The following is a 14,778-nucleotide window of genomic DNA, read 5'->3' on the forward strand; positions in this document are numbered from 1 at the left end:
GGTCTAGTTTAATATGACAGAAAATGTAAATTACTTCTGATTTTTTTTATGGACTGTAATTGTTCAGTAACCTTTCTAAGTATTTAGGAAGATGTTGATGTAAATCAGACATGCATATCCTTCAACTTCAATTTCTTTTATTTATAACCATCATTGTTTTTGATCACATTACCAAGGTGTTGGAGTGTATGATGGTAATCTAATAGCTGTCCTGTTGATATTTTGTTTTCAGGGCGGACTAAGGAACAGCAAGCATGAGTGCACACTTTCATCCCAAGAATATGTTCACGAGCTGCGGTCTGGCATCGCAGAAGAAAAGCTGCTCAACTGCCTGGAGTCCCTCAGAGTGTCTCTCACTAGTAACCCTGTCAGGTTAGTAGCTCAAGCTTTTTTTCACACAGTGCAAACTGTGCCTTGTGCCTGGGGTATGTTCTGAGTGATATTCGCAAATACCTCACCTCGAAACTCTTATTTGAGTATCTCTAGGTTTGTCGAAATTTAAAAGAGGACTCCTTTTTATTGCTCACAACTGTAAAACAAATACACTGAATTTTCACGATGTGGAGCTCGCTGTGAAGGATCAACTGTGTCTATAGTTTTAGACTTTACAGTCCTACAGTGATTAGGATCAACATCACTATCACCGTTTGGTAGGTTCTTCACACACGTTTTCCTCTGGACATTTTGATATGAAAATACACTTTTGAACAAACTACTGGCACGCAACACATGTGCACAGCTGGAAATACTGCACCATATTCTCGCCACAGTAATATTGCTAGATATCATTCTATCTAGCAAAAGGGAAGTGAGAAGGACCAGAGTGAACGTAATCGTTCAGAAAATGTGCACTATTTGTTGTGATTGTTTGAAGTGGAATCATGACAGATTATTACAAAACCATGTGTTTTCTATTTAGTTAAAAATTAATTTCATGTAAAATGGAAATCTCTTTTCTGTGGCCCTGGTTACGCTTTTATGTGACATGATCTCAAATAGACAGCTGTAAAGGCATTTGTACTGTATGTATGTATGAATGAACCAGCAACTCTTTTAGGAAGTAGTGGCATGTAGAGTATTTTGAACCCAAATGACATCCTGACTACTCTGAAGAATCACTTTGCTGTGTTTGTGTTGGAGCATAATGCAGTGGCTATGACAAAAGCTCCGACTAAGTGATAAGGTGCAAGGACAAGCACATGCTTTACATAAGTTTTTATTCATGCTATCAAGCTTTTTTTTTCCTGGTGAGCAGCATTTGGATATAAGACACATTTTAATGGAAGGTGTTGACTCCTGTCCATCTCAGTGGGATCTAAAGACACTTTAGGTATATCTGAATAGGAAGAACATGGAGGTTAGTAGGTATAGAAAATGTCTTGGATATACACTCAGTTGCCAGTTTATTAGGTACACCTAGCAACAACTAATGCAGTCTAATACAACAGTCCTGCAATAAAGGCTATGTTCATGAAGGTTATAATGTTCAGTCTTTTAAAAACTGTTTTCGAGAGGCGTTGATTCAACTGTGTGGTCATTTTGTAGGACGGAGCTTGTGGTACCGTTCAATTGCATTACATTATACTGACAGGTGTTTCATTTCTATTGTTTTATCCATCTCATTTATATCAGTGAAGGTAGACTAAATAACTGAAACACCGCTCTGTATAATGCAATATAGTTCCAACAGCACCACAAACTATATGCTCCAAAATGATCATGCAGTTGAATCAACGCCTCTCTAAAACAGTTTCAACAAAAACTAACCATTGTTACCTTCATGAAGGTAGGATTCATTGCAGAACTGTGTTAGTGTACCTAATAAACTAGAACAAAGTGTATATGTACCTGGAATGTCTTGAAGTTGAACAAAAATTTATTTTTTTAGGGATGCACCGATACCGGATCGGATATTGGCCCGATACTGACTCAACTAGCTGCATCGGATATCTGTGACAATGGGGTCGATCTATTCATTTCAATTCTATGTTTATATACTATATACATTATATACTGGAATTTTAATTCCTGTTTATGTTTTGATTAATTTGTTGCTGCATGAAAAAGGATTACACCTGAATTGTAATTCCTGTTGTTGTTAGTGTGCAGTTTATTATTTTAATGATAAATAACAATTCACAAAATTTATATCTATGTATTTATTTTGTTTTACAAAGTTAGTAAAGCAATGTTTAAGTCAAGCCTGATGTTGCCTTATACATAAAAGAATGATCCCAGTCACTTCCACACAGTGAAGCCTACAGCTTATTAATTAAACACTCGTATCGGATCGGTACTCGATACCCAAAGCCGAGGTACCGGTATCGAGGCTGAAAAAGTTGGATCGGTGCATCCCTAGTATTTTTACTCTTGACATTTCATACTATGGAGTTTACTCTATTCTTTTGTCTATTATTATTATTACATTTTGAAGAGAGAAAATATGGCTTTATGGCTTTTTCCAGTAATATCCTTCTAGAACCACACCACTTTAATCACTCCAGTCCCAATCAAAGAAAGGGGGGGTATCTGCTGGCAACCATTTATCTCTAATTGGCTGTATCTAAAGGAACCTCATTGGACCAGTTCCATGTGGATTGATCAGGTATGTTAGACAAGACAGACGCACAGCATCAACTTTTAAACAAGCAATGGTGCAGCTGACCAAACGAGCACAAGCTTAAAGTCTCTGGGAGTGAGTCTGTCATTCCAGACCACTCTGTCCATTAAGCTCTAATAGATAGGAAGTCCAGTTTTCCACATCAGAAAGCCAGCCATTCTGAGACCGTAATAAGCACGTGGCTCGGTGTCATGTGTACAACCTGCCTCCAATCTAGCAAACTGAAAAATGGCCAGTGCCTGCACTTCTCCTCTTTAATCTTCTAGAAACCTATATAATGCTGTAGTCAGACATGATTTTACATTCTCTTGGTTCTCTGTCCTGTTGAGCCTCCATTGGCTCTCGAGTCATTCATTAAGAGGCCTCTCTGACTTTGTAAGCCCTGTCTCTGCTTTTTACCCAAATTCTCTGCCTTCTCTCTTTAAATTGGATCTTCAATTTTAATTTGGTCCCACTAGTGCAACGGAACCCTTAGTGACAGCAGATCCTTTAAATTATTTACCAGCCCACTGTTGAGGAGATGTTTCTTAATGTGAATCAATGAGTGCTGCATATTAAATGGTCATCGGATAAGTGGAATACTTTTTTATGTTCACCCTGGGTACAGAGAAAGGACCTGCCAGCGTGGCCCCACAAGACCTTTTATTTAATCTGTGTGCTACCGCCAGCCTCGCCGCTGAATCCCTGCATTAACCAATTTTAGAAAAAGACACAAAGCGTTGTGTGCTCTCACTAAAATCCTGCACTGTTCAAGACACCCATTCATGTGTGGATACAGTGGACCTTTTTAATTCATAGCAACGCTCTTCTTCCAAAGCAAACTCAGGAGAGGAAGTAGGATGTAGACATGATGGTTTGATTCCTGATAAATATACAAAGCTATTCAGTCGGCTAACAAGGTAACAGAAGCTAGTGTTACATGCACAAAGGAACCAAAAATAGATTTATAATGTGCTTAACATAAATGCACATTTTATATAACATGTTATGTAGCATAATGAATAGCTAAGTAATTATCCCTCGGGTGATTAAAGAGCCGTGAAGTCAGTCTCCAAAGTCTCCATCAAGCTGTGGGGAGTCAAGTCAGCCTATCCACTCAGAAAGGCCAACTGGTGCCGAGGGGATGTAAGTGAGGCCAGTTCTGCCCTGTGGGTGTTTTCAAATGGCTGAACCTTTGACCAGCATGTAAGGGACCAGTGCTTTATGCACGACTCGCCTCCTACGGAGGGCCAGGTCCACGCAGGGAGAAAGCCACCTTTGGGTGTGTGCGTGTGCCGAGGAGGTGTGCGGGTGTTGACTATCACCGGTCCCCTGCTCGTCTTTACGCCTCTCATTATTTCCCTCCCGGGTAAAGGGACTGATTGTTTTCGTGAAGCATGGATAAGGTTACTCCTAATGAATATGAATGCTCTTAATTGTCATGGATCACAACACACAGGAAATCCACATTTAGTTTGCTACTCTTCTGACTCCGCTATGTTAATGTAACCTTTGTATGTCATGTTATCATATACTGAAAATAACCATGAAGTAGATGGCAGAGCAGCACAGCCATGATCGTTTTAATTTACACCTTAGAATGATGATCAGCGGGCTTTACTTTATTATAAATTTAACCAGAATAAATTAGCAAATTCCTTTGTAAAAGCTGACAAGTAATAAGCCTGTATAAATATAGAGATATAGCATGCATAATATGCTTCCATTTACTTCGCATTACTTGTTGTTCATAGTTTATAGCATTGGACAGTATTTCTCATTACAGAGACAAACTCCCGTTGCAATAGAAATGCCGTTGTATAGCCAAGAGCTGATTACTGTCTAGTTTTCTCACAGTTGAAAAGGCCAGACAAACTTTGTCTAAGACCGTCTTGCCTTTCTTCAAACAGTTTGGTGAAATAAAGAGCAACATTTATATGTTGGGGTCTGTATTTATCAACCATTGTATTGTTTGAGCAATCAGTCCAAAATGTTTAAAAAATTTCCGAGGAACGAATATATGGTCCTAAACTGTATTTGATTAAAATAAAAAAAAATATCAATTTATCAATATTCATGACCGAGAGAATTAATCCAGCCTCTGTCAAAATATGTACTGTAGGAGCAGGACAAGTTTGAATATTTTTAAGTTGTATGGAAATATTAGGGCTGTCAAAGTTAACACGAAAACACGTTAATACAAATTTGTTTTAACGCCACAAATTTCTCTAACGCATTAACATCATTTTTTGTTGCAAAGGAGGCTAAATAATGCTCCAAATTTGCGCTAAATGTTGGCAAAACTGTCATGGCCATTTTCAAAAGTGTCCCTTGAGCTCTGACCTCAAGATATGTGAATGAAAATGGGTTCTATGGGTACCCACGAGTTTCCCTTTACAGACTTTAGGATAATCACATGCAGTTTGGGGAAAGTCATAGTCAAGTCAGCACACTGACACACTGACAGCTGTTGTTGCCTGTTGGCCTTCAGTTTGCCAAGTAATGATATGAGCATATTTTCTATGCTAAATGCAGTACCTGTGAGGGTTTCTGGACAATATATGTCATTGTTTTGTGTTGTTAATTGATTTCCAATAATAAATATATACATACATTTGCATAAAGCAGCATATTTGTCCACTCTCATGTTGATAAGAGTATTAAATACTTGACAAATAGATACAAAATGTGCAATTAATTTGCGATTAATCACAATTAACTATGGACAATTTATTATATATCTAATTTATTATACAATCAATGTTTAAACTAGATTGATCATTTTGATATGACTAGTTAAAGCACTTCTTTGTCATAAGTGGGCAAGTGGATTACAATATATATATAAATACTACTTACACGATTAACAATCTTGAGCTATCTAATAAATCTATTATATCATTTGGGTATATAATATCTAAATATAGCCCTCATCCTTAATACATGGTGAGCAATTTTTGTTATTTCTTCATACTATTTATATCAAATGACTAATTTTGTGGTCCGTGTTTAAACACCGGAGACATTTTCGACGTTTATGTGATAACGAAATGAAAACCAGCACTTTGCTTCATGAAATATTGAACTTAATTCTATACACTGAAATGAAAGTCTCCCCATCAAAGTGTTGTTGTTCTTTCACAGTTAGTGCTTACCATTGCTTTTTGTTTTTCCTCTGATGTTTGGGCAGCCTGCTAATTTGCTCCCAGAGGCCTGTGTTTGTCTAATAGTTTAATTGGCTGGGCTGTGCACCTGTTTGGCAGCACAGGTGGCCACAGGGCCATTGTGCTGAGGGCCTTATCTCCCAGGCAGTTCCACACAGGTGTGTGGCATGCAGCCTTTGCAGATCCACCCACAGATGGCATTGCCTGGAGCATCCGCTGCTTACTCTGTTTCCACTCTCTTCTCCTCAGCTGCCATGTTTTCCACTTCTCTTTCTGTCAGAATTTCCCCAGCCAATTATTTATCCTCTGCTTCATTCTCCCCATTTTAATTCTGTCATTTGGATACTCTCTTCTTAATTTAAAAGTGTCAGATTGACTAGCCACTTTTCATTAATTTCTTAATCCACTGACATGAAGTGAGACGCCAATTTACGGAAAATTACAACCCTCTTATTTTCTCATTTAGTGGGAGAGAAATCCTGCAGTGTTTCAGCTCGGCCTTCATTTTCACACTCATTTCACAATTTCTACTCTCTGTTTCGCACATGGGAGAGAACTGTGATAAGATCCATGTGAGAATATGTCAGGAATTTGATATCTCAATAGGCAAAACATATTTTTCACAGTCACTACAGCAGAGCTCATTTATTTTGTATCATGTGCGTTTGAATTTTGTCTTTGCGTGATTGGGCGTACCTTACTTTTACACCTTATTTGATCATTTCATTCAGGAGCAGTAGGGTTAAAGCTCACTTCCTCTGATCTAACTCAGCTGCTCCATCAATAGACTTTCCAATATAAAAATAGGAGAGTGGTTTTAGTGGTTTCTCGTAGCAGAGCACACATCCATGGATTCAGCCTTTGAGTTCCCTATGTTTAGCCCTCAGCATTACACTATGGCTCTGTCAAATCCCGACAGTGACTTCCATATTAGATCTGCTAGCTCTCGGATCCCTGAGACATATTTAAGCAAAATTGAACTGGGCTTCTAACTTTTCATTATGTGAAATCTTCACGGTACAAGTCAGACATTTTCTCAGGGGCAATTTTCTTGTGGGGTCTTTTTTATGGAGGCGGGAGACATTTGCTGACACCAGAGTTTCTCTCTGTGTCTGGATACTCAAGGTGTGGGATGTTGTGATGATCTTGCTGCTCTGCCACACAGGGTGTCTCTGAGTCTGAATCGGTCTCCCCAGCTCAGTTGAATGCTTGTAGCTGAGCACAGAGGGTTGCATGGAACACTAGTAATGGGCTTTTTACGAGCTTTGAAGCTACTGTGCCTGCTAACATAAAGCTGCTCGTCCTATTGACTGTCTGTCCTAATGCACAGCTTGACAAAGCACTGAGCAACATACTGACGAACACTAACATTTCTGCCAAGTACAGTGGTAGTGCTCCCCGTACAATGATTAAGCAAAGACCTTCAAAGCGCTCCCTCATCTCATAATCTGTGTGTATTAAAGTGAAATACGGTCAAATAAACTCTTATATAGGGCTGCGACTAACAATTATTTTCATTGTTGATTAATCTGTTGATTATTTTCTCAATTAATCGATTAGTTGTTTGGTCTAAAAATGTCACTCAGTGTTTCCCAAAACCCAAGATGACGTCTTCAGATGTCTTATTTAGTCCACAACTCAAAGATATTCAGTTTACTATCACAGAGGACTAAAGAAACCAGAAAATATTCACATTTAAAAAGCTGCAATCAGAGAATTTAGAGTTTTACTTCTTAAAAAATTAGTCAAACCAATTAATCAATTATTAAAATAGTTGACGATTAATTAAAGTATTGACAACTAATCATGACATTATTTACGTTTCTTTTTTGGTTTGTTTAGTTTAGTTATTTAGTTAGATTGCATACAATTGAATAATGCCAACCTCTGCTATGTCAAGAACTATAAAATAAATTGTTATAGTTATTCATTTAATTATTAATTATTATTATTATTATCAGAGCTCCAAATTGATAGTTTAGTATACTCAATGAGACTTATTTATGAAACTACATTGATTGGCTATCTTTTTCTCTTTGTTTCAAAGAGTGGTGCCCCGAGGATGATTTAATTAACATTAAATCATATTATTGAACATAAATAATAATAATTTGGATAATTTTTAATTACTTTTGATAGCCATTTTAATGCCTTTTTCAGCTTATGTACCAATATAATTTGGTGCCCCATTGTTATAATTATAATTATTATTATTATTATTATCTATCAATAATTTAATATTCATTTTATTTACATTAATATTTCGTTTTAATATTTTCTAATAACTAAACCAGCTCCTGCTTGTGTCCCCAACAGTGTAATCTTAGTTTTTGATGTAAACGCCAATTGAAAGATAAGAAGATATTTTATCTTTTTACCTTTCAGGTGGCGTTTCACTTCACTTGATTGTCGTTACATTTCATGCATATGGCACTGACTCATGCAATTAAAACCAAGACAATTAAAAGGTGTTTAAAAAAGCCGCTCCCTTGGCTCAAATGTTTTTTTTATTAGTAGCACTAACCGGTACTCTTCCTCCCTTGGTCTCTTCTGTCCACTGTGTGCACAACAACTAATCAACACCAGCACAAGGGAGCACATCCATTTGCTATTGTGACCTTTGGAACGGTTATGAGCATCTAAACGTCTCAGCGACTGTACATAACCCCTTGACAGTTTGTTCCAGAAATCCTGTCTGGCACCCGCACAAAAGTGTGAATAGTGGCTCTCCATGCAACTGCAATGAGTTGATGAATGATCCTTGTTTGAGGACTTAGGTACAGTAGACATCAATGGGCCAGCTCTGTCTGACATAGATTCTTCACAGAGATGAATAACTGATTCAACTCTGTCATTTTTGATGTGGAAATAGCTCCCCTATCTCAGTGAATCATCCATAATTGATCCTCTGTATTCACTTTGTTATCCTGGATAGTGCTTTTGTAAGTCCAGTCAGACTCCATGTCAATTTAAAACATTTTTAAATATAGCATTAAAAATGCTGATGTCCTTAGTGGAGTTCAGGAGGACAGACTACCGCAGGACACATGACAGTCTGATGCCTTTGAAATTTCTGGATCAAGCGCCATTTCTTCCCATCCCATCGCTTTGTAGAGTAATGGAAAAATAGCAATTTGATTTCCTACCATGACGATCAAGATTTAACATCCTCCAGGAAGGGATGAGGAAGGGAGGAGGAGAGACAGAAGATATCCAGAAACCTAACCTGTCAGGGACATAAAATATGTCGTGGCTGTTACACGCAGCAAAGAAGTGAAGTGGAGGTGGAAGCTTTCCAGTGGGGTAATTTTCTTTGCACCACGCTGTGGGACTCAACTCTCTAGACTCCCAGTGTTATTACAGACCACTCTCACCCTCCAGGCCTCGTACAAGTTTGCTCTGTCACTTGTCAAGGAGAAACAAGACAGGAAAGATGTAGAAATTACATAATCATTTAGCAGAGGTCTGTGGGCAGAGAGTGTCTCTGGTCTTCCGTGTTTTCAAAAGTACCAGAAATAATTCACTCATTAGTGAACCCACACTCATTTTGTCTTTTACGTCTCAGGATGGTGCAATCATTCTGGTTTTTATAGCATTCAAAAGAGATTTATTTGACTGTTAAATTTGGCACAAATGTTATGACACCGTCTTCAACAGACGTGACGAGCAGTCAGAAATGAGCGCGTTAACTAGTTTTTACCCTTGCGGCTGACTTCAGAGTCGACGTTCGCCCTTCCTCCTCAGAGGCAGTGAAAACGATTTTGGAGACATAAATGTCCTCAGTGCCTGGGTATATTTTAAGAGTGATGCCTATTTCATTTTATGACACCATCTGTTAACCTCCAAGATACCCATATCTGTTACAGCCCCAACGTGATACATACATAATTCAGAAATATTTGTTTCTAAATTTGGCCTTGGTTTATATTTTGGAGGAGAGGATGCCTTTGGACACAAAACAATATATAATATAGGGTAATATAATATAGTTTTGAGTTTTAACATGTATTTAAACAGTGCAGCTTGACAAAATCTGTGGTATATATATTATTAAATCCTCAAACATATATGCAAACTTCTATTAACATTTTCCTGTTTTTGTATGTGGGACATAATGTCATGTGACCTGAGCTCATATTTAACAAACATCTGAGCAGGAAATCTATCCAATATGGCCTAAATGATCAGATTGATGCATATTTGTACTTAGGATTAAAAGCATTTATCATCTTTCCTTATCTATGAAAGTCATCTTGTCTGCTCCAGGGTGCAGGGAGTGCTGCATGGGTGTCCTAATGTTTTAGTAGTTCCCAGCAGATATCAAATAATAGCACAAACATAGACGCGCATTCTGGGAGGTGTACACTGACACTTGACAAAGGTTTTTTTTCCACATCTACTGTATAAGGTGACAGCAACAAAAGCTCGAACAAAATGGCAACTTTATGGCTTTGAAAATAGAATCCATTCCTTCAAAGAAGTGCTTGCCACTGCATTTCCCTCTCCCTCTTGAAAGATGAAACTCATCTCTGCAGAAGCCAGAGAGGAATGTGGAGATACATCACATCAGACCTGATGATTCTTTTCTCTGATCTTGCACAACACATTTACAGTATACAGAACAATTACATGAATTGATCTAATCAACCTGCAATCTGCCGGTTGTGCTGCTGGTTTCTGTGTACCGTCTCCTAGCAGCGAGGGCTGTTGTGTAGGAATCCTCGGTGTCGTTCGGGAGATAATTAGAAATTTCATGAGTGTTTTACACTCCTTGGGGGGTCATTTCAAAGTGACTGTGGAGCATGGTGTTCTGTCAGCTGTCTGCACTTACTAGTTGATTTAATTCTGATAGAGACATACACTCTCCAACCCCTCACACTTCTTTCACACACATACACACACACTTTTGTTTGCCTTCATTGTGTTTTGTGCATCTGTACACACACACATACAAGTAGCTTCAGCTCCACCAGGAAGAAACATTCGTTCCTGTCCTAGACCTGAGCTATACTCTTTGTTAGAACCACGTTTTGGGCTCAAGCTGTGACTCAAATACCATTAGAAGTGCAAAGTGCTCCTTTTGAGTACTGCACTGCTCCTGTTCCTGTGCTTGCTTGACTACGCCAGCCAGCAATCACATTCTTGGAGTGCTGACGCCAGGAATATTTTCCTCAGACTGTGTTACTAGCTTAAGTACCAGTACCAGAACTGCTCCTGTTGTTCTGTGAACGGTTCCTTTGCAGTAGCTCAATTTTCCGTCATGAAACATCAGTTGAAGAGAAACCACTTTCCAAAATAGTTCATCTATAGTAGGGCTGGGTAATATATCGATATCGTGATATGAGACTAGATATCGCCCTAGATTTTGGGTATCGGAGTATCGTGATATAACATAAATGTTGTCTTTTCCTGGTTATAAAGGCTGCATTACAGTAAAGTGATGAATTTACCTAGTCTATACATCAGATTAGGTGTTTCTACGTTACAAATGTTATTGCGTTTGTCCAGCCATAACATGTCCTCTGCTGTGATGCATTATATTGAAGAGCTGTGCCAGCCAGCAGGAGATGGAGACCTGCGATATTAGCTGGAGCTCAGTGGAGTGACATCGCACCTGTCATTCGGATGGAGAGAGTGCATGTTACCCGGAGTTACATGTGAAAGGATATCAGCTGCTCGTTGTTCTCCTTCAAGGACATCACAGGTCAATGATTTTTTGGCTCTGTGAATGTGCAACCTTGGTTCTACCATACTTTATAAATCGACAATCTCTTAAATATTTAACTCACTTTTGTGTGAGGTGAAGGATTGTATGAATAAGGGTCAGGAAAACAGCGGCGGAAACAGCGTGTGGTAGATTAAAATCATTCTGTGAAGGATTTTTAAATAAAAAAAAGTATTTTTGTTTTGTGTGTTGATGCTTACAGGTTATAACCTTCTGTTTGTCTAGTTTTTCACTCTGGATTTGCTCCATGTAGTTTCAAAAGCTGAATTCATCAGTATTTGTATGAAACTAGTAGTGAAACTAGTAAATGCTTAGTCGACTAACATGATTTTGTCCACTAATTGATGAGTTGATTTAATTGGCAGATCTGTGAAACTGAGAGATTAGCTCATATGTTTCTTAAAAATAATTCATTCAGCATGTAAAAAGCATAAAAAATGACTAATCGACTAAAGAAATCTCAGTCGACTAAGACCAATACGACTAAGCGGGCAGCCCTAGAAACTAGCAAACTGAGAGTCTGAAATGTAAAGTCACCAAGAAGCACAGCTCAAAGCTACATTTACAGCACACAAGAGAATGACTTATTATATAAGCTCACACTTACAAAGGCCACAACCTTCAATTCTGATAGTGTTAGGGGGCATAATTAGATTTTAATCAGATAACTCAAAGCGCTAAAGGACACATTAAACACATTAGAAAAAGGAAAAACAAAAGCTGTTGCTCTTAATAGCTATTTTTTTTTTAAACATTTGTTTTTGAGATGTGTCGAACAGAAAACTACGGTTAATATTTAATATCTAATACCTGCCATCTGATACGCCCTGTGCATTATAGTTATTTCAGCCGGCTATTAAATTGATCAAAGTATAATGTAGCTCCATGTTTGGCATGGTAAATCACTACGCAGACAATAGGGGTGCTTGGTTTCAGGCTATAATGTTCAGAGCTCTTTGTTGCGCCGAGCTTTTGGCTTCAATTGGAATACTGTAGCACTGAATAGGTCAGTACTCCCACAGAGGGACAGTTGTATGGCTTTGCCTGTAATACAATATGAAAGATATTGCGCTTGCACAGAAGCTTTCAATAACAAAGCTCCCTACCTAGCCATGATAAAATAATAACACTGGTCCACAGACTGAAATCAATGCGCGTACAAGCCATCTAAACACGAGACCAGCGATCAGTCAAACAGAAAGGGTGAGAGAGTGTCTGCCTCTCACTGTTTCTGTCGCTGTTGAGTCACTTACTGTGGCTGGTGATGTGCAGCAATCTTTTCATCATGTACTAACATTTCCCTTGCCAAGTATTTGCTGAACTATACACACACACTCTACACTGTTTTCCACACTTTTTGCTGCGATATTGTATCGTCATCTTTTATCAATACAGTACTTTATACACTGTAACTACCTGTATTCCTTTGAGCAAGACACTGAACGCAGTACACTGAGTACTACTCCGAGTCCACTCTGGTAAAATGTAGGCATATACTGTATGTGTGTGGCGGAGGACATGAAAAGAAATGGCTACAGAGACCGCATGTATATTAGTGACTTGATTGCTTTTGCAGCTTATTTTGTTCATGCTCTTTTTCTTTGTTTCAGTGAAGAACCTTGAAGTACAGTTTGAAGTGAGCTATGTCAAGACTGAATGTCATCGTTTTTATTTAAAGCAGCACAAAGGCTCACTGCTGCTCAGCTTGAAAATACTGTATATACAAACAGAAATAGACATAGTGCACACATGCCAATATACATGCACATATTTACTCATGGTGGCCATCTGGGGCGTTTCTGTGTGAAGTTTACATGTTCTGGATTTCCTAGAGATTTTCTCCGTCTGTCTGACTGTGTGTGTGTTTGCCTTGTGATAGACTGGTGACCTGTCCAGGGTTTACCATGCCTCTCATGAAATGCATGATTGGATAGTCCCCTGTGACCTTGGACAGGATAAGCAATATAGAAATTGGATGCATGGATGAATATTTGCTCATGCATAACTACGTTTGTTATGGCAGCACATGTCAGGAAGTCAGTAATGTCTTTTGGTCTTTTGGGGAACAAATGTCCTTTGACAGGAAGACAGATGGTCATCTCGCTGCAAGACATTTTGACTTTGTTGTATTAAGTTAACAGCATATCCACAACATACTGGACTTCTGATTCGGCTGAAATGTTCTTTAGTGAACATGCCAGTATCCAGTAACACTCATTTTTGGGTTAAGCTGTGAGATTTCCAATGCATACATTTTATAGCAGTTAGCATAACTACAACATGATTGCATCCAGCCAGTAGAAATATCATAAAATAAGAAATTGCTTCCCTAAGACCGACCATGAATTTTTCATTTTGCCTGCGGAATATACATGATTGCAGAAAGTAACACAATTTGGTGGCACTTAACTAGAGGATTATAGCCATCAATATTAGATGAACAAGTTCTCCCCCAAGTTAATGAAATCCTTGGATGTATGCCGACATTAGGAGAAGAGACTGATAAGGAACGGATTCAACCTCTTGTTCCGTTGATGTTGTATTGATACATTGATATTTTTTTTTTTTTTAAGTTATTTTTTTGGGGACATTTTCCATTTTATTGAGAGGACAGTGGATAGAGTCTTGGAAAGGGGGGAGAGAGAGAGTGGATGCGGAAAGGGTCACAGGCCGGATTCGAACCCGGGCCGCCGCGATCAGGACCAAGCCTTGATACATGGACGCCCGCTCTACCAACTGAGCTAACCCAGGCGCCCGATACATTGATATTTTAATGGCCCAGAGAAACAAGTACGTTATGCTTGACCAAACAACACTATAGCCAGCTCTACAAAACAAGTGCTCCTGCTTATCCTTAGCAACAAGGTTTATCTGATTAGAAAACCCATTGGTAACACTGTAAGTGTGTAAGCTATATTGATGCTAATGATATGCTGAAATAAAGAATGCTGAAATAAAGAAGACTGGTAGTCCAGCACCCTGTTAAAGTGGGTGGTAGTGCTGGGTATCGGTACTTGATGCCTTTAAGGTGTTGACGAAAATAACCCAGTACCAAGGAGAACCAGGTAATACCAGTCAAACGATACCTGCAGTCGACCCTTTTTGTGCCCAGATCTCGAAAAACGACAGACAACTTTTCAAAGAACATTGTAAAGTCCAAATGTCAACAGTTATTGAAAAAAACGTTTTCAAAATTAACATGTTTTCATCCTTTGAATGATTCCTTATTTGTTGCCGTTTAGACTTTCAAAAACAACATTTTTACTGCGGTCAAAAAAAATGGCAGGTTT

General features: G+C 38.5%; 1 protein-coding gene across 5 annotated transcripts in view; it reads left to right on the plus strand.

The window, feature by feature from the left end:
* diaph2 (diaphanous-related formin 2) overlaps positions 1–14,778 on the plus strand; it is a 449,753-nt gene that overhangs the window by 106,136 nt on the left and 328,839 nt on the right. For all 5 annotated transcript variants that reach the window (XM_074649328.1, XM_074649329.1, XM_074649331.1 and 2 more), the window contains one exon: positions 233–372. In XM_074649328.1, coding sequence (XP_074505429.1) covers positions 233–372 — 140 coding nt within the window. The remainder of the gene's footprint in view (positions 1–232; positions 373–14,778) is intronic.

This window comes from Sebastes fasciatus, chromosome 10, assembly GCF_043250625.1.
Source record: "Sebastes fasciatus isolate fSebFas1 chromosome 10, fSebFas1.pri, whole genome shotgun sequence".
NCBI lineage: Eukaryota > Metazoa > Chordata > Actinopteri > Perciformes > Sebastidae > Sebastes > Sebastes fasciatus.